Source organism: Liolophura sinensis, chromosome 8 (genome assembly GCF_032854445.1).
Source record: "Liolophura sinensis isolate JHLJ2023 chromosome 8, CUHK_Ljap_v2, whole genome shotgun sequence".
NCBI classification, from domain to species: domain Eukaryota; kingdom Metazoa; phylum Mollusca; class Polyplacophora; order Chitonida; family Chitonidae; genus Liolophura; species Liolophura sinensis.
The window spans coordinates 48,341,658-48,369,084 of NC_088302.1; the positions used below are offsets into that span (position 1 = coordinate 48,341,658).

The 27,427-nt window shown below is 37.6% G+C and overlaps 2 protein-coding genes across 2 annotated transcripts; both read left to right on the top strand.

Annotated features, from left to right (window-relative positions):
• The first annotated feature begins 9,747 nt into the window (after positions 1-9,747).
• On the top strand, positions 9,748-14,157 carry LOC135472899 (26S proteasome non-ATPase regulatory subunit 10-like). Its single transcript, XM_064752625.1, has 2 exons — positions 9,748-9,830; positions 11,317-14,157. Exon 2 carries the CDS (start codon positions 11,342-11,344, stop codon positions 12,182-12,184), a length of 843 nt encoding a protein of 280 aa, XP_064608695.1. The 5' UTR covers positions 9,748-9,830; positions 11,317-11,341; the 3' UTR covers positions 12,185-14,157.
• A 5,319-nt stretch (positions 14,158-19,476) lies between these two features.
• On the top strand, positions 19,477-26,818 carry LOC135473619 (uncharacterized). Its single transcript, XM_064753480.1, has 6 exons — positions 19,477-19,590; positions 20,557-20,709; positions 23,400-23,490; positions 24,469-24,613; positions 25,979-26,166; positions 26,457-26,818. Exons 1-6 carry the CDS (start codon positions 19,477-19,479, stop codon positions 26,816-26,818), a joined length of 1,053 nt encoding a protein of 350 aa, XP_064609550.1.
• Positions 26,819-27,427: the final 609 nt, after the last annotated feature.

Sequence of the window (27,427 nt, forward strand, 5' to 3'; positions counted from 1 at the left end):
TTAAATATATTGGTTAGCACATCATTGGCGAGGCTGAGAGCTGGAATCGAGCTCAGGATGTAGGTCGGATACATTAAGAATGGCCGTGGTTTCTTTCAAACACAGCTTGGTTTTTCCCGTAATAAATTTTTTACCGCAGTCAAGCTATAAGTGAGTATCGCTTGAGCACAAGAATGAGAGCAAATGAAATAAAACTCCGATAAAGTCATTAAAAATACTTGTTAATAAAGATTGTCGCTAAGACATCTTTAAATTCAATTTTAATTTTTCAGAAAAAAGACTAGTCAACTGAAAGAAGCTAATGTGCATTGCATTACTCCCGGACTTACCTCCCTTGTGTGGTAACTTAGCCCAACACAACCGATGTAATAAAATAGATTGCCTTTACATGGTGATAACTGCATTACTGACAGTGTTTTTTTGCCACCCATGTAAGACATGCATGCAGTCATACACGTAGATTGAACTAGTTGTAGACGACTGATGTTAGTTTCTCAATAAATAATCAAATGTTTTGGCATATAGGTTGATGCTAAGACGGAGTTTTTCTGTCCACGCCTCAGCTCGCCCACTTTGATAAGCTTTTTCACTTATACACATCGGTATTTTGAAGGTTTCTCTTTTACATGCTAATCAGTTATTTGAAGACAGCTGAAATCGACCGCATCGATGTCCCAGCTCGTAAATATTCGAAAAATCCCAATGTTTTCGAACATTAAAAAAAAAACAGAAGAGCAGTGATCAGAATGCGAGAACCAACAGTTTTAACAAATGATTTCAGATGTGTTTATTTACTTTCTTTGTTTTAATTTTGTGGAACAAATCGGACAGAGCTGGGAGAGAACATCTGCGAGTAGACAAGTAGGTCAGTTGTACATGCATACGTGTGTGATAAATATTATAGAAAGACATACATAGGTAGGGCCTACATATATGTAATACAGTCTGTGGCAAATCCCCCACATCTCCGATACTACGATATATATTGCAAGTCAAGTGAAACCTGCTTTTGTCACAGCTGCACGTGTTTTCTTGACACTATTGTTAATAACACGACCTTACGACCTTAGCTATGGTTTTACACGCGCAGCGCTAAACGTCTTCTACATGATGGTTCTGAGACTGAAATTAAATGTCGGTATTTTCTGCAAAGTTTTAGAAATTTCAAATACATGTATGTATGAATGACGTAGTTTTCATTTCACAGTTTCTATCAATAGGTTATAGATTGGTAAATAATGCTGGGCGCGTGGTGTTATATGAGCTTTTGTCATTCACAGGTGAATATATCCACTAAATCCATTCTTCAAAAAAAAAAAAACAAAAAAAAAACATAACTTTCTTTATATCCGTGCACTGTGTGAACCTAAATCTTCTGATACGTTCCCTCCCACCTGATTATTTCACAAATGTATATACTACTAAACTACAAAAGCAGGTCATGATGTTGCCAATGGAGGTGACACGACTTGTCTCCCCTCATTAACCCATTACCACATACTAGAGGGCGTTGTGAGAACAGAGGTCAAAATCATAAGGTAGGGCATTAAAGACCTAGAAGGTCTAAATATTTACCAGTATCATATACACCGGGCGATTGGAACTTCCCTAAGTTCTATGCGCAGGCTAAACAAACGCTATCTGGTTATGCACCCAGTCTAAGCTATATCTAGGGTCACCAGACTTATCAATTCCTCGGTGCACGGGTTTGTTCGCCCAACCAGTTAACCATCTCGCACCGTCGCGTAGGAGAGAAGAGGAAATATATTAACAGTTGACGGCCACCACGCCCAAATCACTTTTCCAGTGGACATTTGCTCAGTATGTGTGACATCATTCTGTTGAGGCCAACTGACGAAAGAGCGGAAATTTGGGGCCTACATTTATTTATTACCCTGTAACTATCGAAACATGCAACGACATAGCATTTATTTAGATTACGAGTAACGAGAAGTTAAATAGTATGAAGAGTTAATTTTAAGAATCATTTAAACATAGTGATTGAAAATCGCGGGTGCTTTTCATCGGCGTATGACGAACAAGATATACAACTGATAAATAAAGTCTCAGCCATGTTCCACAAAGCAATTTGCTTTTTGTGTCGACAAAATAAATATAATCAACTTTAGTAAGTTTGTCTTACCAAGAAATTCCATAGAAGAAATTATTTTCCAGAACTTTTTCAAATTATTTTTAGCGCCTAAAAATCCATTAAAACTTACTGCGATAATCCTGAAGTAGTTCATCAGAAAATATTTGACATAAAATAACTATTTTCAAGATGTTCAGTAGGCAAATGAGGAAAACTCTTATGAATAAAGTGATGGGGCGTCACGAAAATGCCACCATATTCTATTCTACTTTAATTGGTTTCCTGTCTCAGCAAAAATTATGAAAACAGAAATGAAAATAGTTCTGGGGACGATTCCTCAAAGCCACTTCTGACTTAAGTAAAAATTTGAAATACTTTCTTAAAGCTTAATTTTTTGGGGGCTTTAGAAATTAATATTTTGTCCACCTCATAAATATTATCTTAAGAAAAACGTATCCAAATTTTAACTTTCAGGACCAAAAACTAAGCATCGTAAGAGAATTTAAATTTTGGCTTAAGCCAGAAACGGCTTTGTGGAATCGGTCCATGGCGACAGTTTTAGCCGGCCCTTTGAATGGCACTGACTTCCTCACATTCTTTATGTTCACTTTAAGATGATAATTTTTGCAGAACACTAATAACTGTACTTCTGTGTTTTGTGACCGATATTTAATAGCGTATATAATTCCCTTGGAAATATTTGTATCTTAGACAGACGAAACTTTTGCTGGTTGCCACACTCCGAAGCACTGTTTTCGGTCCTCGAGATTTCTCTGTTTACAAATCAAATGTAAGTGGTTTGCGGTCAGTTTTTTGTGGAACATTTTGCATACGCTGAAGAAAATGTGGCCACTAATGATGTACAGGATACCAACGAGAAATTTACTCGTGCACTTGTGCAATGTTTACCATTAGAGTTATCCATGTTCAGTGAACATTCAGTTTCTATGCCCCTGCCTTCAAACAGCTGTTGGTTGTGTGCGATGATGGTATCTCTCCAAGTTTGGCAACAAAGAATTCTTTCACGAGGCGGGATTCCCTGGGGAGAAATGTTGGAATTTTTTATCGCATGGCAATCCCGCTCTCCCTCTGTTTCCAACCTGATTAAGTCAGCAGTAGACATCAGGTCACCAAAAACCATCTGTATGTAAAAGACGCCAAGAGGTTTGTAAACAAAACTGCAACCGTCGGACCAATTAATGATGGACGGAAGTCTCGTCAACAACGCATGTATTTTTCAAATAAGCCCCAGTTGCATGCTGGGGAAATAGTGAGCCAACCATTAAGAGTTAAGGGTTAATATCGATACAACTAGTGTATTTTTGCAATTCATTTTGTAGTTAGCTACAATGTACCTTGAATGAAGATATTTATAGCTGTAATTTAAAAAAAGGCAAATATACATGTATAACAAATCGTGGATTTATTGTTTGCTTATGAAAATTCTTGTCAGATTTATAATGTTTATTAATTATATATTATATTATAAGTATATAAAGAAGTATAGAAAAAGTATTCATTTAAAAAACATTGCCATTTGACTCTGAAGGGGTTTTTAAAAATGAATACATATTTCTTTAATGGAAAATATAAGAATATTATCACCTGTGGTGAAAATCCCGTGGATAGAGAAAGAAGTTGTCCAGGTGGCACGAGTGCCACGAGATCCGCTCCACACGGTGGATGCAGTTAATTATCCTGATCTTGCTTGCGGTAAAACGCTGAATAGTACTTGACTTTGTTTCCAGTTTAATTGGTGTGTTCTGGTGGTGTGCTGACGAATTGCTGACGAATCTGTTCCGGACACAGGTTAAGATTGGAAAGTTGAAAATGGAATAATGTCCTTGGCCATGAATCATTCACTGTCGTGTTTAATAGGTCTACAATTTCACTACATGCTAAATTTTCTATGTTCTACCAAATCTTTCGTCCCTGTAACCATCACTACTGAGGAAGCTATCGCGGTTAGTGTTAAGAAAGGTGCAAGATGGTCGTATCAGACTTCTATAGAATCCGGCGGAGGGACTTTTTTCACAAGGTCATAATCACAGTTTGCTGAGTGATGCACGATAAGGGAAACTCTCCGCCATGGAAGTCAGGCCAAACTGTATATTCCCACTGTGTGATTTATAAACGCGTAGATACACTTATACACACTAGCTTCTGTTGTACAGATTTTTCATAGAGAGAGTGTGATGGGTTTTGGGCATATGGCCAAAACATTCATTTGGTACACTCCAAGGTTAAGTACATGTATATCAAAAGATGGTGTAGGTTTACAAAGTCAGTGGTTATTCTTTGGGATTGCATTAACCGCTTGCATTAACCGATGTGAATTTATAATGCTCCCACATTTGTATACTACTCGCAAAATCACAACGGGGCGCTCCAACCGGTAATCGCAAGGCCCATTTCCAAAACAACCCCAATTTTCCACTGGGATATGTAAGGAATAATATATAAGAGTAAAAGAGTGACGACTGTGGGTTCCGGAATTTAGTATATCGTGCAGAAAGACAGTTAATTTAATCTCAGGACCAGAAATTCACAAAGATAATTCACCATACCACATCTATTTACGTGGTGTTCGAATTACGGAAGACAAAGAGCAAAAACACCCATCGTGTCAAATGCCTTACACTCATTTCGTGAACTCCACAATCTCCGGGAACTGCCGAACTGTGCAATGTGTTATCCTTCAATCCCTTTTTAAACATTTGGAGATTAGGCTGTAATAAGGTTATTGTAAATGGCGGAACAATGTAATTCAATAGCACTGTTAGGAGCTGAAAGTCACCTCGACCTAGCTTGCGTAATGTTATGGACTTACTCTTTCTAACTCCAGTATGGCTCTGTCCTTTTATTACTGTATTAATTAAGTCATCAACGGCATCGAATGAATGAATGAATGCTTGAGGTTTAACGTCGTGCTTAACACTTTTCAGGCATATGACGACGAGGGGCCATTTGCTGTGTGTACATATACTGTGTCTTCTTGTGGCAGGGTAAGTCCATGCCGCCAAAGTTCACTTTTCAAGACACCAGACAAGACACCTAGTCACATTACACTGACACCGGTTCAACCAGTCTTGTTTTCTTGGTGAGAGCTGAGCGCCAAGCGAGTCAGCAATAAGTACCATTTTTAAAGTCTTTAGTATGAGGCGGACGCTCTGCAACTGCATCGAATGCAACTTTAATACTGTGTTTAATACACAAGATGATATAAAATGTGCCTGGATTACTCGATAAAAATATTTTATTTATTTAGCACTGATGTTTTTATTCGTAGTAAAACATCCATTGGATTGTACATGTGGAAGTATAGGCAAATTAAGCAAAGCCAAACAAAACCAAGATATACTACGGATACAGAGGGGTGGACTGTGCGGAAAATCTGAGCTGTGATTTAACATAATTTCTTCTTACTGCAGATCACCAAAACATCTTTTCAGATCATTCTTTTGTCGGTAATGGATTGATCTCCATACATGTTTCTGTAATATCTGTGGATCTGACAAACCGCGATCAGACGTCGTACTAAAACGGACACAGCTGTCTGAAATCATTTGTAACTTTTCTGTGGAAAATTCCTTCTAAATGGATGAGATGTTTGACAAAATTTTCTTAGTGATTGATGTTACAACGCCGTATTCAAGAATTCTTCCCTCGTGTGCGGCTCTGGTCAGGTGGATGCTTGGAGAAAACTGGAGTTACAGTTGTAAGCATATAGCCCTGTTTAGAGTGGATAAAATTGAACGACTGTTGGGCTATGACGAGCAAGACAGTGAACCTATACTTACCTCTACATGGAGATGATGGTCGTGTGCCCGTTTCTCGTATGTCCTATGCGGGCTTTCTTCTGCTCTTGCATAGACAGTACCGGAGAGGGTCTTCAGTGCTACATATATACACGCACATGTAAGGCTATGATCTCGGTTTAAAATACCCCAGCTTTGTAGAACTGTATATTTCTGACGAAAACATGTGTGCATTAAGAAACGGTTTTAGGACTGTGTATACCTGCCCCGACATATTTTATTTGAACCACAGCCTTTCGTTTATCAGCACTCACCAGTAAAATCTGTTTTCTTTGATCTTTATTGTCACGGGTTATTTGAAGGTGCTATAGAAGAGGTGAGTGGGCAAACCGTAAGCTCGGAGGCTTCGCGACACAGCATTAACCCTTCGGTCTCAAGTTTCATGTGTTTTATTGCCTTATGTCGTGGCTTTACAAGTTAAAACGGTGCAAACGTATAATGCTGTAGGTACACCTTGTTGGGTCATAGAGAGTCTATGGGCCTATATACAGGCCGTGATGTGGAATATCTCAGCGTTTGTTTTTTAAACGGCTTTCGTGAAGCAGATGCTCTTTCACCCACAGGGCTACTAACTTGACATGCAAATAATTTTATCTATATGTAATTAACCCGAGACCCGAAAAGGTGAACTAGATGTTTAATTTAGCGATACCTATTCTTAGTTTATATATTGTATAGCACCCGGCTCTATACTTAGAAATGCCGAAGTATACAGTTTTCAGAGTCTTAGGCACATGAAAAGGTACTATCTACTAAAAGGTACAAACGCTAAAAAAGAAAAAGAGGGAGCGCAGGACCAGCTTACAGCTCCCATGGAATTTGGGCTCTTGTTTTGACGGCTATTTTCGTCGATGTCACCACAGCAGGGTACTTAATTTCATTTCATTTAATGCTTTATTTATTTATAGAGGATTTCCCACAGCCAGTGGCCACGAGGGGTTTTCGTCAACAAGATTATTTACACTTAATTACAACATTTGAAAAATGGTATTTGGAAAATAATATCTGCTAACTTACAATTATATAGTAATAAAATAAAATGAAGTAAGCGGAAGATTAAGTCTTACAGATATTCAACATAAAAAAAAATTATGATCGATTACGTATTAAATGGTTAAATCTTAGTTTGGAATAAATAAAAGAGTATTGTCTACATAAGTAAATGTAAATGTACATACATGCATGTTTGCATATAAGGTAAAATGTAATACCATTTGCGAACATCATTTGTATTAATGGTTGAATCTGTTGGTGACCGGGACGTAATTGTGGATTGTTTGAAATAATTTAATGTTATCTAAGAGTTCCAAATCTTTAGATCCAAAGAGTAACACTTTAAATAGGTACTTGGAAGTGAGTGAATCAGCCAAAAGTAAAGACTGGTGAACTCCTGGATACAGGATTTTTGCAATGTCTACAAGCATATGCTTTCCTAGGACTTACTTTTCTTAGTCATTGACCGCTGATGCCTTAGGAAAACTGTACCTTAAAGCCATATTCACGCCCCAAGAAGAAAGTTGAGAAGCCTTTTTGTAGTTTTATATGTAGAAGCAATCACATACTCTGTATTATGAAGCAGAAACCATGCGTCTCGTGTATCTTTTAATTCAATGTTTAATTATATCCGAATACACTAAAACTCGAGTGACTGTGCTTTTACTACTCTAAAACGAGGGATTAAAATACTACGGGTTTATGCTTCATGTAACATGTTTTAAGACAAACGAAGCATTTTCAGATGCACCTTTCCTTGGTACGTATACATATTGGCATCAGCCAAACCGCACTCGTGCTAAACGGCCTCAGATCGACCCGTTTCAAAAAGCGATTTCGTGGTTAGCCTGAAACTGTAAACCAAATTCTTAAATATATTCATTATATCGAAAAATATTTTGACCGCTGATTCTATTCTGTAACGATACAATTTCAGTCAAGTTTGAGCATCCAATTTCAGTCAAGTTTGAGCATCCAATTTCAGTCAAGTTTGAGTATCCACTTTCAAATATTTGCTTCATAAATTAAGAACATTATTCTTATTTCTTTAAAGATTAAATAATATCTGATTATTTATTTCTTTAAAGTTTTACGCCGTAGTCAAGAATACTTCACTTAAGAACATTATGGTAGGAGAAAACAGGGCAAAGCACGGGGAAACACACGACGATCCGCAAGTTGCTGGTATATCTTTAGATGGACGATACAGAAGGTTCAAGGTTTGAACTATTTTTTCCAAAATGGCTTTATGAAACAGGTCTCTAGAGCTTCCACCCTAAAATGGGATCCACCCCCACTGTCTTCGCTGAGGCGGTGACACTGATATTTCATATGCCCATCTGGCTTTACCAAATTAAGAGTTCCTATATCATGTGCTCAACAGTGTAAATTTTGAATAGAAGCACAATACATTGCCATGCTTGGTCAGCTCAGGTCCTGCAGAGACAGCTTATACAGTAAAATGGACTTTCAAGTCATGTCTACTATTGTTGATTTAGGCCTTTCAAGGTTTCTGAATGTGTGGCCAACCATTAATCCATGAAATGTTACCTGTATAGATTTATGGCCTTGACGATTCCTACTATCAAACATGGGAAAATCTCGCCACAGTAAATAGCCACCAAAGAGGCTAGAGGTTGTTTATTCATCGTGTTGAATGGATATATGAACAGTTGCAATCAAAGCGCAACTGAGATACATATTTTATTACCAACACCTTATACAGTACAATGGTACGCAATATAAACACTGATTTCACTCATTCGCCTAGAGCATACCTTTGCGTTTTTCCAACATTATTGAAAATTGTCAACTGCTTCTCTTTGTATGATTCCGTCGAAATTTCCTTGTGTATTTAAATTCCTTAGTTCTTTGGTGATTTGTGTTAGACGCCCTTATGAGAATTGGACTTGAGGTTATTGACCTGGAACGTTCATATTGGTTGACCGCTGGTATACGAATGTTCGTTTCGAGGCAAAGATACAAATAGGTAGACGTCTACATACCTTGAAATAAAGTGATACAAAGAGCTTTAATGGAAAAACTGTCGTGAAGATTTTTTCTTACAATCTTGTATGGATTTGCATGGATGGCAGTAATTGTACATGTAACTCTTGATTCTTATTTATTTGGGCGCATATATGCTCAACACAATAATCAAGGCAGCACAACAAAATTCTTCGAGCGAATACTTTGTAGACACATAGGGAATGAAAGGGGGTGATTTATCTTCTGATATAACGGAGTATATTGTACATATGAGGGTCAGTAGGTTCCTATAGATCTGGCCCAATTGAAGAGACGTTTCACCTTAATAAATAAGGCTTTGTTCAATGGAGACACCTAGGTCAATATAGGAATCGAGTTTATAATGGTATGACTGATTAATTTGTGTATTATATAACGACCGATGTGATCAAGTTTTTGATATATATATATATATATATATATATATATATATATATATATATATATATATATATATATATATATATATCGGTAGCCAGGTTTATGGAAGGAGGAAACCACAGTGCCAGGACTAAACCACCGAGCTTCCTCTTGTACATGACAAGGCCACAGGCGAAACAGCGAGAACGGGATTCGAACACGCGACATCAATGGTCAAAAGTCATCTCTGCCAACTGAACCCCCTTAGTGTGTCTTTATGTGGATGGTCAGGGAACAGGAAGAGGGGGTGAAAGGGTGTATGTACGGTGGGGGGAGGAGGTGGAGATTATAAGCCTTGCTGTGAAAAAGTTCTCACCTGCACGTTCTACCAGAGTTGATGGGCTTTGGTCGTACCCGCGAGACAGTAGGGAACAAGGGACACAACTCTGCAAAGAACTCTTCGCACAGTTGTAGCGCGCTGAGGATGACAACATTTTGACATATTGACAAATTAACTTTCAGCGCTGTTCGCGATCTGCGTGAGTATTTTACGACAATACATTTGAGTTTGCTGTCCAGCGGTGTAAACCACAGTATTTCGTAACAATGGCATTTATTAAATGTGGATAACAATGGCATTTCATTGCGATGATGATGGGATATTTTGCCTTTGTTAGTTGTTGTTGTTGTTGTTCAGTTCTACCTTATGCATCCATGGGTGGATGATGAATCCAGATGATGACCGTAGATGATTTGTCATACCAAACCTGTTGATAAACTTTCTGTCCCAGTTTCACTGTTCTTTCATGAGGTTACGAATTTATGATACGTAAAGGGCAGTTGTTGAACCCCTTCCCAGATGTTTATTGTGAAAAGCTGGTTTTTCAATAAATTAACATCATTCAATCACGTGACAGCAACCTGAACTTTAAATTTCCCGGATAAAGATTATGTTGTGGATACAGCTGTTTTAGTCCAAGACTGTTCTGACGTTAGACTTGGCAGAATTTTGTTTGGCCAAATATGGTCCCAAACCAACGTCAGAGCGTGCTAAATTTAAAAACCTGATGTAGTTGCATCAAAAGTTGAGACCCATCCAATACTTCTCCATCGCCTTAAGCTTGCAGACACCACAGCCAGTCGTATTGATCCTATAGGCTCAGTCATGTATGTGTAGTATGCACAAAGAAGGACAAGGTTGGAAACAAATTTCTTGGTGTCTTGCAAGTCTCACACTGCCAGTAGTTTGCCAAAAATATCAACAGTGTGGGAAGAATCCATTAATCCAGACATCAACATGTAGATTAATGATTTATCTGGACACAGTACCATATCAACCAAGTTTGAACGTCAGGCTTCAAATATTTTTTTTTTTTCTTTTCTGTCTATTCTATCCGGTAACATGACATAGGTTGATATTATAGAGTAGACAGAAGACAATGGTGCTGTGTCCAGATAAATCACTGTAACTGTGACCCATGTATTGAAATCCTTCAACCATTACACTGGTGCCGTGACCATGGGCGTGTCATGGGAGAGGGGATGGATTTAAGTGGGGAGCCGTGTAAGGGGAGCAGCTTTCCAGTGCTGATACTAGCAGTAGCTGGTAAGAATTTCATTTTAGCCCAGTTCGTATAGCACTGACTGCAGAGACCCAAGTTTGCATCCTTGTGTGGCCCGCGTATATGAAATCCTTAACCATTACATCACTAATCTACTTGCTGACATTTCGATGACTTCTGTTTACATAGTGGATAATTCCCACAGTCTGTTGGTGGCATAAGGCGAACATGACACCACAAAGTGCAGTTGAGTGTAAAACTAACAGAGAAATGCTTTGTTTCTAAAATCTGTGAAACTTTCTTTGCAACCTTGTCCTTCTTTATATATACAGTATACATATATATATATATATATATTAGTATGGCCAGGCCTGTTGGATTGATTATTTGCCTACATTATGTGTAGTTGTGTATTTGTTTATCTACATGTTTCTCTTTTGTGTTTTTTTTTTTCTTTTCCCAGGAGATTTTGTCAAATTAACATTGCAATGATGGATTTCAACTACCGAGAGAACGACTTACAAGAAGCAATAGAAACTGGCGACCTGGCCAGAGTGAAGCAACTGGTGGAGAGTGGGATAAACCTGAACTCTATATTGCACAGTGTCAGGCGGCGTGAGAGTGCTACCATCCTGGGTATGGCTGCCTTTGAGGGACAGATTGAAATCATGGAATACCTAATAAAGGCAGGGGCTTCAGTCAACTTGAAAGATCCTTACTTTGGTCGCAACGCTCTTCACTGGGCATGCCAGGGTGGCTGGTTTGAGGGGGTGAAGCTGTTGCTACAGTTTAAAGTAGACGTTAACTGCGTAGACAGAGACAATGTATCCCCAATACTGCGTGCTTCCATGACTGGTAGTGCTGACATCACAAAACTGCTCATTCGCCATGGTGCTGAGGTGAGCCAGCAGGATCGGCTGAGGTCATCTGCGCTTCATTATTCCAGCTTCCACGGGACTTCCAGTGTCACGCGGGAACTCATCAAGGCAGGGTGCATACATAATAATCCCACTATATTCGGTCAGGGAACACCGCTAGCTAATCTGGTCTACCACAGTGATATTACAAACTGTTCTCTGCTCCTTGAGGCTGGCTATACACTAGAAAATGAAACTTGGCTCAGCAGCTACAAGCACAGTTCCCTGCCAAACATCGACAAAGATCTCTCTGCCTGCGTAGAAATAGTGCTCAGAGCTCGGAGGACTGTTCCCCCTCTAATGAAGATATGTCGTATGGTTGTGCGCAAAGTAATGGCTGGGGTCAATCTGAATGCTAGGATGGCCCAGTTGCCACTGCCACATTCCCTGGTGTGCTACCTGTGCTTACAGTAATTTTAAACATGTTATCAGGTTAGCATGTTACAAGTATGTGCCTGTGGATCCCTGATGACACACTGACATGTGGCTGTATCAGACTATACCTAAGTATTTCATTATTTACTGTTTATTTGTTTGTTTCTAAACTACAAGTGTTAGGCAAGGAGTAATTTTGGGTTGCTTTTGAAAACAAGTCTGTACACTGAGATCTATATACTACTAGTCAGTTTTGTGTAGTGTATGGAAGTGTACAAGGTCATGATTCACTTTGTTGTAGAAAAGTTGATTGGGCTTTATTAGAGATCTTTATTGTTGCTAAATATATTGGAATGTTACTTCTGGTCTTGTGATCTATCTTCTGTTCTTGCCTGCGATACTTGCATTGGTCACAAACGATTAGGTAACAGGCACACAAAAACATACTTATGCTGATAAATTGCTGTGTCATCCACCTGCAGGGATTATTTTGACTCCGAGAGCAATACTTGTTTATGTTAGTTTTCACCTGGCTTGTAGACATGACAGTCAGTATTGTTGTTTGTTACTTTTACTATTTTTGCAATTTAGCATGATGTGTTATTTTCTCTTTGCTACCTCCAGTATCTGTTGTGAGTAATTATTTGTTATCAAAGGTGGGTTTTGTTTGCGGTTGTTCAAGTCTGCAGTTGATTATATGATGCTTCCATGTTTGCGGTAAGTAACATTTGTTGTGCTACTACATTGATATTTGTATGTATATACATTGTATAAATATAATATAAGTGTACAGATACGTTTGTATCATTGTAAGACAATGGTGGCTGTTTACCAATAACACACCACAAAGAATATATTCTGAGGTATGAAGCTTATTTAGTCCTGAACCTAAGATTTAATATTTAAATTTATATTTTAGTATTTAATGCCAATGTTTGTGCTGCTGATATTTTTAGCCTTGGCAGTCAATCCATCATTTTTGTGAGCGAATCATGCATTAGTATTTTATTTCCTAATCCATGCATGGATGGGTGGAAACTTTGCTGGTTCTACCAAGTAGACCTGCACTTGTCAGATTCATTAAAAAATTATGCAAATGAGCTATGATGTCATCAACTGTCTATAAATTTAAACAGGTTCAAGTTTATCTTCTTATGAAATATCTTTTCAGTTTTTTGGCAGCATATGGAAAATGATTTCTGCCACCAGATTGAGTGATTCTATTTTGTAAACATGATATTAATTGCTAAGGCAACCACTTACTAGAGCTTATATATGGACCGGTTACTTTTGATGAAAATGGTTATTTGGGATCCAGAATATAAACATTAACTGATGGGAAATTAATGTTAAACATTTAATGCTGCTGAGGTTAACAAATTGAGGTAACAAATTGTTTTTATAATCTGTGAAAATTAAATCTGCACAAAATAGTCTCCTTGTGCATAATTGCATCTGTTTACACCATTGTATTAACATTGACATGTAGCAAACTGAACTTCACAATTATGGATCATTGAATTAACACTGACATGTAGCCAACTGAACTTCACAATTACAGACCATTGAATTAACATTGACATGTAGCAAACTGAACTTCACAATTACAGACCATTGAATTAACATTGACATGTAGCCAACTGAACTTCACAATTACAGACCATTGAATTAACACTGACATGTAGCCAACTGAACTTCACAATTACAGACCATTGAATTAACACTGACATGTAGCCAACTGAACTTCACAATTACAGACCATTGAATTAACATTGACATGTAGCAAACTGAACATCACAATTATGGATCATTGAATTAACATTGACATGTAGCCAACTGAACTTCACAATTACACACCATTGAATTAACACTGACATGTAGCCAACTGAACTTCACAATTACAGACCATTGAATTAACATTGACATGTAGCAAACTGAACGTCACAATTATGGATCATTGAATTAACATTGACATGTAGCCAACTGAACTTCACAATTACAGACCATTGAATTAACATTGACATGTAGCAAACTGAACGTCACAATTATGGATCATTGAATTAACATTGACATGTAGCCAACTGAACTTCACAATTACAGACCATTGAATTAACACTGACATGTAGCAAACTGAACTTCACAATTACAGACCATTGAATTAACACTGACATGTAGCCAACTGAACTTCACAATTACAGACCATTGACTTAACATTGACATGTAGCAAACTGAACTTCACAATTGTGGATCATTGAATTAACATTGACATGTAGCCAACTGAACTTCACAATTACAGACCATTGAATTAACACTGACATGTAGCAAACTGAACTTCACAATTACAGACCATTGAATTAACATTGACATGTAGCCAACTGAACTTCACAATTACAGACCATTGAATTAACACTGACATGTAGCAAACTGAACTTCACAATTACAGACCATTGAATTAACACTGACATGTAGCAAACTGAACTTCACAATTACAGACCATTGAATTAACATTGACATGTAGCAAACTGAACTTCAAAATTATGGATCATTGAATTAACATTGACATGTAGCCAACTGAACTTCACAATTACAGACCATTGAATTAACACTGACATGTAGCCAACTGAACTTCACAATTACAGACCATTGACTTAACATTGACAGGTAGCAAACTGAACTTCACAATAACAGATCATTGAATTAACATTGACATGTAGCCAACTGAACTTCACAATTACAGACCATTGAATTAACACTGACATGTAGCAAACTGAACTTCACAATTACAGACCATTGCATTAACACTGACATGTAGCAAACTGAACTTCACAATTACAGACCATTGAATTATCACTGACATGTAGCCAACTGAACTTCACAATTACAGACCATTGACTTAAGATTGACATGTAGCCAACTGAACTTCACAATTACAGATCATTGAATTAACATTGACATGTAGCAAACTGAACTTCACAATTACAGATCATTGAATTAACACTGACATGTAGCAAACTGAACTTCACAATTACGAACCATTGAATTAACATTGACATGTAGCCAACTGAACTTCAAAATTATGGATCATTGAATTGACATTGATATGTAGCCAACTGAACTTCACAATTACAGACCATTGACTTAACATTGACATGTAGCAAACTGAACGTCACAATTACAGATCATTGAATTAACATTGACATGTAGCCAACTGAACTTCACAATTACAGACCATTGAATTAACACTGACATGTAGCCAACTGAACTTCACAATTACAGACCATTGAATTAACATTGACATGTAGCAAACTGAACTTCACAATTACAGACCACTGAATTAACATTGACATGTAGCAAACTGAACTTCACAATTATGGATCATTGAATTAACATTGACATGTAGCCAACTGAACTTCACAATTACAGACCATTGAATTAACACTGACATGTAGCCAACTGAACTTCACAATTACAGACCATTGAATTAACACTGACATGTAGCAAACTGAACTTCACAATTACAGACCATTGAATTAACATTGACATGTAGCAAACTGAACTTCACAGTTATGGATCTCTCTATTGAAACCTGCTCCAGCTCCTTTCTTCAGTAAAAAAAAGGAATACATTATAACTGAACACATGTAAAGCTGTGGAAAAAAGCAAATAAAGTTACGTATTCTTTATTCGTAAGACTTGTGTGAATGATAGTTTATAATGCTAGATTTGTCAAATACTAGTAGTGGTTACATGTCATTGCAAGACCTGCACAATATTATAGGGAAAGTAGATCTGCTCAGGGTATGTACTGTTACATGCATTTCATTGGAAAACTAGGCGTTTTGGGGACCATTAGTAATCCAAGCAAGCCAAGAATATTCACTTTCGCACTTGTAAGATGTGAATGGTGCATTTTTCTGCATAATACTTATATATTAAATCAGGTAGATTGAACATAATACATAATGATAGCTCATGACATGTACTTTTTGACAATTTTTTCTTAGGAACATTATGTTTGATGATCATGAAATGAATGTGACTTTCTGGGTAAAACTGAATGATGTTAGCTTACTAGAATCTATAGGTGTAACATTAAGTCATAAATATTATGTATGTTGCCAATTATCAAGTTTTTCATTAGATATTGCAATTGGAACTTTACTGTCATGATGTGGCCACTTTGAATGAACCAGTTGAAGGTGAGAATGCTCTCATTGTAACCTTGTGCTTGCACCTACTTGGTTACCAAAGTTGTCAACATTCAAGTAGACTATATTAAGAAACACACATAAGCTGATAAGGTATTATGAACTGTCATCTACACTAAAAAAAATATTCTGTTAATCTTAACGAAAAGTCTGTTATTTGAGTGATGCTAGAATGTATTCTGTTATTATAATACAATATTCTGTGAGATTCAACATAATATTCTGTTAGACTAATATATTCTGTATGTTGAATTAATACATTATGTGTGTTGTATTTAATAGATTAATATGTTGCATTAGCAAAATATGTTCTAGCATCTCTTAGAGAATGACTTTCTGTTAAATTTAACAGATTGTTCTTTTGAGTTATTTTTTTTGGGAGCATGCCTTCAGATGTAATTGAATCTACCATGTGTTATATAACCGATTGTGTTTTTATTGTGAATATGTTTATTGCCAGTGCCATATTATACATATGGTAATGTAGTTAGCTGTATGCTGTGCTGTGATTCACACCACAGAACAAAGTTATAGGCTTAGCCTAGGCTTTGTCATACTTATCATTAATAGTGGTAAGATACAAATGGATTGCCACCATCTTGAATGAATATTTTTATTTAGAGAGCATTCTAAAATTTAAGAATGCATGGTGTTAATATTTTGTGTTTTGTTTAAAATGATACTCTTGGACATGGTTGCTGAAATATAACAGACAGAAGACCCAACTGGACAAAGGTAAATAACTATACACGAAAAGCAAGTGTTTGTCTGCTCAAGGAGTTGTTTCCCCCGTAATACTAAAAATACTCAAATTTATGGCCATCATGTTAATATGATGTATTGTATGAGCCGGTAGCGGTGCGATAGTATAAACCGGCTTGTGTATGCCATATAGCCTTTATGTCTAAGGTGGGAACAATGGGCGTGCATAAATGGGAAATATAGCCTATGTTGTTATCTATAAAGGGAAATGGAAAGATATTTTGACTAAGAGCTTCAGTATTTCAGACAATGTCAGATAATATCTGGAACAATTCTTCCACTGAATCAATTCACGAAGATAAGTGAGCCCACGGCCGCTTCTAACTGTACGCAATAGGGGCAAGATATTTATTCGTTAACAACATTTTCATTTCAAACGTATATTCAGATACAGGTTATTGGTGTTTTCTGAGTAAATAAAATCATAATATATTGTGCCTTTTTTGATATTGATTCTCTTTACTTGCGACAAACTCAAATAACCGGCTACATCAGTCGATCTGGGTGAATAGCGCTTTGTTACATCTTATACTACCATCTGTCGCGTGTTTATATAGCCAAGCCCCGCTGGTTATAAGCCTGACTGCGACATACTTTGATGAATACAAAGTGGAACGCAGGGGGATTTTGTAGAGCTCTGTGCACTTCCCGGATGCATTCTGAAATCTGATCGGCATGGTATAAATAAATAGATTCTTTCCAGAGAAGATACTGGACATTTTAATGCCAAAAACCGATAAGTGATAAGTGAAATCCAAGTGATACTTTGCTATTGTAACTACAGGGTGTAAGAATGAGCGATAAAATGCATTTAAGTACAAAAGGGCCCTTGTTTGGCAGTTGTGTTCTCGGAGAGTAGCAAGGTACCAATGTGCCGTTTTGGAATTTGCCCTTGCGATTTTGGATCTGGAGCGTCCATCTTGGTTGGCGGTTGGTACGTGAATGTTTATTCGGAGGCATAGATTCAAGTGGAGCTGCGATCTGACTATACTTTGTGTATGTCAGGTAGGAGCCTAACTCACGATCTTGGACAGGGCGAGTTCAAAGGCCACGCAAATCAGCATGTCTGACAGGACTTTTGTTATCTTATCAGTTGTTATAACGTTCCCAACAGCGTATCTGCATGTGTACAATGCAAAGTCTGTTAAGCAATTTTTCACAAAATCTGTCCATGAGACAGTGCTGTTGTGTGTTATTTCTTGGTGCTTGGTCTTCGAAGTCTGTGGAATCCGTCCGCATTCAATGCTTCCTGTTTTTGCGAACGACAATGCGAATTTTACAATGACCCCCCCACTCCCCCCTCTCAACCCAGTTCAGTCAAATACATGAAGTTTATGTACGCCGACGAGAGATAAAAGTCAGCAAGCTGGTGTTTTAGAATTACATGGCGTCTCAAGCACAGTGCTTAAGAAACGCAAAATGTATCGGTAAATGAACTTACTGGTTTAAAGACAAGGCGATGAAACTCATTTCTTATGCATTCGCAGTTTGTCCGTGAATAGGAGAAACTGATGTTAAACTACTCACAACATCATTTTAATCAATAATCACATCACTGATTTGCCAATATTGTCTCTTTATTCAGTGTGACGAAAACAATGGCTGATTAACATATTTGTACAGAAAAGAAAGATTTAGCTTATATACAAATGCTTCATTTCAACTTAAGGAAAATCTTTTAAGCGGCGTAAGTCTTAGATGCAAGCTTAGTGGTTCTTAAGGGGTGAAAAGGGTTTTGAACAAGTAAAAAAAGATGAAGCAAAACTCCTTAATGTGTACATTTGTATATAATGTACACATTCCGGCATTGTTTTTTTTACTCAAATAACCTGCAATGTGACTTGAAAGTCTCATGCGCAGAAATATGTAGAAGTTCAAATATTTTTTTTTTACACCGTCACATTGTATAATCCAGAAAAATGAGACAATGAGTGAGTGAGTGAGTGCTTGGGGTTTAACGTCTCCAGGAGATTACGAATTATTTAATAACTAGACACTGAGTACACAGTATACTGTGAGCCCGAGGGTTACATGTCTGACTGCTTCTTCAGCAAACTCGAGTGAGCACCACGGGTCACTGGCGCTGGTGTATGGACAGAAGGTAATAACAATTCGTAACTGGCTAGTGGGTGTAACAAAACAAAACTTGCCCACCATAAGACACAGGAGCGAACTTGTAAATCCAAGTGACGTCACTGGAAAGGCAAAAGTACAAAAAGCGCAGCATTAAGAGTGTTAGCAGAGGTGGCCCTGGCACGGTACACCGTACATGTTTCCAAACTATATATGCGATACCGTTACAACTTCCGAATCAAGCTCCCATTAACATCCAAAGGTCGGTCTTCTAAACATTGGTTTAAGATGGCTCATTTGTGGGTATTGCTCATCAGCACAGCGGCTGCTGTGACGCCTACTTTACAGGGAGATATCGACACCCAAATACTGAGGCTTTATCAGGGGAACTTTAATGGTGATGTAAGTATTCTATATTTATCAAACATAAATGTGCCGTGTTTATGAAATGTAAGTATACTATTGGGTGATTGGTATAATCATTTGAAATGAATTGTAAACGATTGGCCACAGAACGTTGTTGTTTTATGTACAAGTTTACATATCTGTTAATTTATGAAAGCATATATACATTGATTGTCTTCGGACGTGCAATACACCTTGTGGGTTATGAAGCAACTAAACAATGGAACTATGTGGAAATTTGCAGCGTCTAGTTAAAGTATATGTAACAAAAATTGTAAAAGCTTAACCACTAGTAAGTTGACTTATTGTACAACAGGGAAATATTTCACAATTTGCATCTGGGGCCAGTGGCTGAAAAAAAAAAACAGGCTTAAATCTTCATGCGAGTCTCATCCTAATACAAAGTAGATGACCCTTTAGTCTGGATTAATGTTAATACCGGGCTTAAGTCTTAATACACTTTTGAACACCTAAGCCCAGTATCATGCCGGGCTTCTCATGATTTGAATTCGTGTGGTTTCGAGAGAAGTTTCTGTTGCCCCCCCCCTCCCCACCAAACACACAAGAACAGAGCATTTGTGTTAAATTTATCCATCTAACCACAATGATGCTGTACAGTTTACTCATTTGATTCTTTTAAGGAGTTGAATGAATCAGATTTTATGGTTAGTTTATTCATTTGACTTTTAAATTTGCAATAAACCCCAGCGTTTCTCTTAAATCTACTCATTTGACTCTTTTAAAGGTGCAACAAACCACTGCATTTCTGTTAAATTTACTAATTTTCCTCTTTTAAAGGGTTGCAATGAACCGGAGAGATTCTCTTAATTTGAATTATTTTACTGATATAGCTATTTCCACAAATTCACTCTAACTGACTAAATTCGATCCGCATTACCAGGTATATGAAAAGTAGGTAAATGGTGTTCAGTGTATTTTTGTTTATAAACATTTGCTTTACAGGCCACATATTATGGGGAAGGCTCAAATAGGGGAGGGTTGTGTCAGTATTTCCCCCCGGGCCTGCCACCAGCGGGAAGAGCCCCAGGGATGAGATCTGCGGCCCTTAATTCCCGACAGATTTACAACTCTATGGGCTGTGGCATGTGTTTTAAGGTAAGTGAATGTAAACGCACAAAAAAATCAATGCAATATTTCCTTGTACATATAGTTGTACTGGCAATTGTTTCTCAAGCTGTGTACTACACGTTTTTAAACCTTTTGGTATTTTTGTAATATTTTCTTGGTATTTTTAGGTGATGTGTAGTTTAAATCCATTGCTCAATGTTAACAGTATCGCACTACTTAATTACAAACTTTTTGACACGCTAGAGCTCAGTTTAACAAGGCATAAAGATTGACAAATACCTCACAGCACTTTGTAGTCATAAAAGGCAAACAATCAGTGAATGTTTGAGTGAATGTATCGATGTAACTCCACGTCGGCAATATCTCACCCATATAAATGCGAACATATGTTAGGACCAGTAACAAACATCAGAACCCGGTTTTTCAAAACTGTGTTAAGACTTAATACCAAATTTACCTGTAACCCAAGTCTTCAGTTTGTACTTAGCCCTAACATAATTGTGTAACAGTATAATGAATATGAACTAAATCTGCTGCTGTTAGATCTGCTTTGACTTTGGACAACAGCATTGGCTGCTGACTTTGGCTAAACTTTTAAGTATAAAATACGACTTAATACTAGTATTAGGTAATAAACAGTCGAATGATTGAGCCCGGGAAGAAAGTGTTACAAGCTTAGTCTACAGATGTTGACTAGCAGATCAAGGTATACCACATGTACATGTGTGTAATATTTATAACCTCAGCTGACTCCAACTGTTATGCATTTATGCCGGTTGCTTTCTCCAAGCGTCCAGTCAATCAGATAAAGCGGCTTGTGATTTAGTGACTGATTTTTTATACCCACAAATATCCTCACCGTCAGGAAAGAAGTCAATGTACGATTTGTCGTTTGGAACAGTAGTTCGCCTTTTCCATTGTTGTATTCTGGTATTCGGGTGGTATTCGGCTAGTCGATAAGGCAAATCGCCCCATGTGACGGTGGTATAAAGCATTTGTTGGAACCGTCACAACTAACTGACATTATGTAACCTTCTTGTGGCCGGAAGACGATGGCACAGGCAAGACAGCCTACGTTGTGTTGAAAGCTTGACAAAAGAAAGACAGTGTATATTGTATCGAATACTGCTGTGACGAAGAGAGATGACCTTCCTTGTATTGAAAACTATGACAAGGGAAGACAATGTTCGTTGTATATTGAAGAGTGTTGGGATAAAAGAAAGAAAACGTTCGTTGTACTAAAGGCTGAAATGGACAAAATGAAATAAACGTTCTATGTAATCAGGACTGTTGTACTGAGGTTGCCATGCGTGGCAAAATATTCAGGCCTCAGACAGTATAGGTATGTATACCAGAAAGAACAGACAATGACAGATGGAAAAAACAATCAAGCAATAATAAGATAATGTTTTTAAATTTTACATTTATATAATCATCGTTGCCCACAGCAATGTGACACTTGATCATCTCTTTAATTTCAACTAATGTGTCATTTACATATAACAGAGACTAATTTCTCGGCATGTTTTTATGATACTAGGTCTATTAATTTTGTTAGGCCTTTAAAGTGAACCTAATGTCAGCCACTAAAGCTGAATTAATTAATAAAGTAGTATTCCAGAAATGTCCTAATGATATTTTAAAAATCTACACCGCTTATCAACAAAATAAATAGCTAATAATCGTCAGTACCTAGCCACTCATTTGATGGCACCATTTTGCCATATTATAGCTATCTAGAGTTCCTAGGAAAACCTAAGAACTCTTGGACTTCACACAATTTACCGAACATAGCAGGACCTTCTCATTTATAAAATACCCTTTCATTCAGATTTTGGAAAGACATTTTCTGATTTGCTAAGGAAAGATAAAGTCACAATATTTTTCTTCAAGTAATGACTCTCCCAAGGCAGTTTTCTTGGCAGCTCACCTTGGCAAGTTACTGCAGTATCCTGCCCCACATGTGTGCATTGTGACACAGGCAGCCGTTCTGAGTTCCCTGTGTACTACTATCATTTTTTCTATGTATATATAGTGGCAGGCTTTATGTTCACTTTAAAATTAATGAAAATTAATAATGACAGAGCTAACACAAAGTAACATAGCCGCTGCATTGATAACACGTGGCATTAATTATCAATGCTCAAAATAATATTTTTTTCACAACAATTTGTTTGCGGAAGCTCATATATAACTCTAAAAAATAACATCAACATGAAAGTACGTCATGCATGTCTTGACTAAGTTAACTGCCTCTAAACATCGGTAAAAGTATAAAAATTTCAAGTAAGTTCTTGTCAACACTGTAATCTTGTAGATTTTATTCATGATCTATTATGTCCAGCCTTTATGCAAGTTGTTTTCTAGAAACCTAAAGGAGCTTTTCAGTGCTGAATGAAATACGTTCGTACCTTTCATTTAGAAGTAAGTTTGAAATAGGATTACCAAGGTGAATTAAAAGGAACGCTTTACGCTTGCTCTTATGTTCCCTTGTGTGTATTTGTTGGTTTGTGATGTAGTACGATAACTTAAGAGCGATTACTTTTTCTATGAAACTTGTCTTGAAGTTTTCACTATAACTAGCCAAAAAAAGAAAGACCACACATTGGGTACTGGACTGCATGAATACGAGTCTAGATTAGATCTGTTAGCTTCTGAAACCACATTGTCTTGTTATCGGTCAGTATCAATCGATTTCTCTGTTTCTGCACATTCAGGTCCATGGCACAGGGGATGGATTAGGGCAGACCCCAGTTGTCGGAGACTCATACGCCTTCGTTGATGACGTTTGCCCGGAGTGTCACGAGGGTACGCGTGTATAAACTTGGTCTTTATTTATCACGTTGTTTTAGATCGACATACTGAAGGATTGTTCCCTTTTAAGATGGCAGTCAGTTATAAGGGTGGAAAAAAAACAGGAGTGTCGGGGTATAAACCACCGACTATTTGAAGTTACATATGACATTCTAAAAGTACAAATATGTACAAATCTGCAAACATCGTAGTCGAAGACAGCTGGCCTTCAACAAACATCAAACTATGTACCGGACAACGCCTTACCCGTACACCAAGAACAATGCAAGTTTACAAATTCTCTGTCCAATTTCGGGTTTGAACTTGCGGTTCGAATGTCCTAGCGATTTAAAAGAAAGCACGTAAACCCCTTGACTTCAACCTACTTCCACGAGAGTATGTAAATGGTTTTGAAACGTATCAGTGATATCAATTGTTATTAAATCGCTATTCCATCGACAGAGGGAACAGAAATTTACCTTGTTCAGTTATTCTTGCTGCGCTGGAGTATAATTCTAGGGCTGGACTGTTAAGGCTAAACGTAGAGTCAACATTTATATGTTTATCTTCGAATTTTGCATGTCAGCGTACAATTATTTATTTATTTATGTATTTGGTTGGTGTTTTACGCCGTACTCAAGGATATTTCACTTATACGACGGCGACCAGCATTATGGTGAGTGGAAACCGGGCAGAGCCCGGGGGAAACCCACGACCATCCGCAGGTTAATGGCAGACATGTCAGCGTACAAATAATATATAGGTTCAAGAATACATAAAAGCAGTACTCAGAACATAACTCTAATGGAGTGCTCCGGCCGCTTTATTGCGATCTTGCCTTTCTTCGGGATAAAGGATAGCGAGTTGGTGTGTAGATCTAGACTGCTAACGTTAGCCCCAGAATTGTGGTTACGTCGTTGCCATTTATTTTAATAGAGATATTAAAGTAGGTAATATAATATGGATATCATTGTGCTGGTACATTTTTTTCAGGTGATCTTGACTTTTCCGAGGACGGCGATGGCCGATGGGATATCGGAATTCAAGCAGTTCAATGTCCAGTTGGGGACTCTAACATAGAGTACAAGTTCCAGGGCAGCCATCAATGGTACATCAAGCTGCAGATCAGGAATCATAGGTATGAAGCTCATTAACTGAGCGTTGCAGAAACTTATACTCTTAAATGTTTAATATACATTTAGAAAATGTGCAAAGGGCGGAAACTCCACATCAGTACACTTTATTGTAGTGTCACACATGTTCATTTGTTATATCCTTATTGTTTTTAACGTATATGGGATGGTCTTCCAGCAACCTGCGGTTGGTCAAAGGTTTCCCCCGGGCTCTGCTCTGTTTCCTCCCACCATCATGCTGGCCACCGTGGCATAAGTGAAATATTCTTGAGTACGGCGTCAAACACCAGTCCTTCTTCTCCAGTCGTACTTGAAAAGGTCTTACATCAACCTGCGGGTAGTCGTGGGTTTATCCCGGGCTCTTACCGGTTTCTTCTCACCATAATGCTGGCCACCGTCATATAAGTGAAATATTCTTGAGTACGGCGTAAAACACCAATCAAATAAATAAATCAATTAATCAAACACCAGTCAAATAATTAAATAAATATTGTTTTTAATTGTATATAAATATACTTGCCTTTTTTAACCCCTCAACTAAAACTTGGCACTGTGGTATTGCCTATCCGTTCGTCTGTCTGTATATTTCTTCGACAACAGTCTGTAATTTTACGCTTGTAGGTATATAAGTGTCTGTATATTTCTTCGACAACAATTTTTTACGCTTGTAGGTATATAAGTTTACCAAACTTGTACCACGTATATACACCCAGTATTGGGAAAAACCTTGTTTATTTTCCACGATGTTTTCAATGTGTTTGAGGTCATCAGCTGTGTTGTTTTTTGACAGGCTGGGAAGCAATATTTTCTATACCTTTTCGAGTAACTTCCGTCAAGTTTGTAGCACATGTGCACTTAGACATGCATAAGAATCATGATGTTTTTTTATTCTTGACCGACATATTTTCAAGGTCATTTTTCCCATGCATTTCCTCTTCCACATACTAATTTAACAAAATGATAAGTCACCAATAAATCCCACCAATAAGTGCTTTTGAAACTGATCTGTGCTCCCTTTCGGATTTCAGGCACTTGTCATATTTTTCACTCAATTTCACATCCTTAATACTGTCGTTCAGCTGAAAAAAAAAATGAATTCCATGATCCAGGTAACACATTAGTTCCCAAGGCAACAGTTTTATAGGGTTTATCATATGTACATTCTTTATATAGTTCAGTTGTTAAAATGGGGTGAAAAAGGTGAAACGGAATTTCTTCACCGTTGTCGCTAGTTTTATTCACTATATAAATAGGGGGTACTGGTATTCTGCAAGTTAGGAGATATGCGTCCCTTTTATATACACCTTGCCTCTGAAGTTTTGAAGACATGAAAGGTGTATTACGGTATATCGTCGTTGCTCTCCGTACAGAATCCCTATTACACACCTGGAATTGTTTCAAAAAAAGATGAAGACGTTCTTACCCCTGAAACACACCTTAGACGGTTTCTGGGAGCTAGACGACAATCAGATATGGGAGAAACCCCTTGAAGTACCCTTGACCATCAGATTGACGGCCGCCAATGGGGAAGTCCTCGAGGATTCTGTTGATGCTATAAGTAGGTGGAAACTTAAAACGTAGGAGTCAATTCCAAAGCAAAAGCCATGACTTATCTAGGTGCTCGTAAGATTTATCTTTAGAATGTCTCTTCATCTTTTTCGGTAATTGCAAAAATTGTTTTTTTTTTTACCGCGGTGGGGAGAAACCCTTTGGCATGCTGCAAGAAATGGCAACAATTTCAGAACTATTGTAGAATCGAGTGTTATAACCAACAGCAGAGTAACTTTAGAAATCGATTCCTCCTTTAGCTATTATCTCAAATGTTCACTTCATCTATCTTCATTTCAGAAAACGACGTTGTCATCCAGGGAAGTGTTCAAGTGTCCCTTGATCCAAGTCTTCCCAGCATGAAAGAAACATCCAATCCCGGGCCTACTTCCACGGGAAAACCAGGAGGTTCTCTAAAACCCAATTCGTCAACAAAATCTATAACGACAAACAAACCTACAATTGCGCCAAGTTCCACAGCAGCCAAATCTCCCACGACGGACAAACCCACGACGAACAAACCCACGACGAACAAACCCACGAACAAACCCGCGACGACAACCAAACGCAGGAACGCAGACAGCCCTACAGCTACACCAGCGTTAACAACTACGTCACCAGGTACCTCAAAGGCTCGAGGGCTGTCGTCTTCGGGGTTTTGAAATTCCTTTCGCGTGCCTCTCTTTGTTACCAGAACCTTTGTTAGCAGAACCTTTCCTAGCCGAGCGTCCTAATAATAAACGTTCCAATCATCATAAATACATATATTAAACACAAGACTGTAGTTTCACCAAGATTAAAGGTTTGTTGTGGATTTGAATGTCCCTGAATTCAAGTCGTAAGCATTATCTTTATTTTAACACTACTTCAGGAACGGGCATCTTGGATCTGTATCTCAGTAACCATACTGGATTTGTGAGTATTGTTATCATATTCTTACCACACTAGTCTTAAAAGTGGAAGAGACAAATGAGTATAAATACTGCTGTAAAGGTCCACAAACTTTGCCCATCAGTTGTAATGTTTGGGTGCTTTAAATTACGAGATAAAACATCGAAAACACATTTCAGAACGGTGCAAAAAACATATAACATATAAGTAGAAAATGTGTCCTGAAAATATTTCCTGATGAATATATTTGATTTTTAAATTTTGTTCTTTTTTCTTTAAAGCATTAGCGCTTTTAATTTTCATTGTAAAGTATTAAGATTTACATGTCTCCTACCAACAAATGTATGTTAATAATGTGTTTTACCACACTACAGAACGAA

What these genes read in the sequence shown, in the direction of transcription:
- LOC135472899 (XM_064752625.1), top strand. Translation starts at nt 11,342, where the DNA reads ATGATGGATTTCAACTACCGAGAGAACGACTTACAAGAAGCAATAGAA.
- LOC135473619 (XM_064753480.1), top strand. Translation starts at nt 19,477, where the DNA reads ATGGCTCATTTGTGGGTATTGCTCATCAGCACAGCGGCTGCTGTGACG. An exon ending in AGGGGAACTTTAATGGTGAT is followed by an intron (nt 19,591 to 20,556) that starts GTAAGTATTCTA and finishes TTTGCTTTACAG; the next exon opens with GCCACATATTATGGGGAAGG. An exon ending in CTGCAGATCAGGAATCATAG is followed by an intron (nt 24,614 to 25,978) that starts GTATGAAGCTCA and finishes CTCTCCGTACAG; the next exon opens with AATCCCTATTACACACCTGG.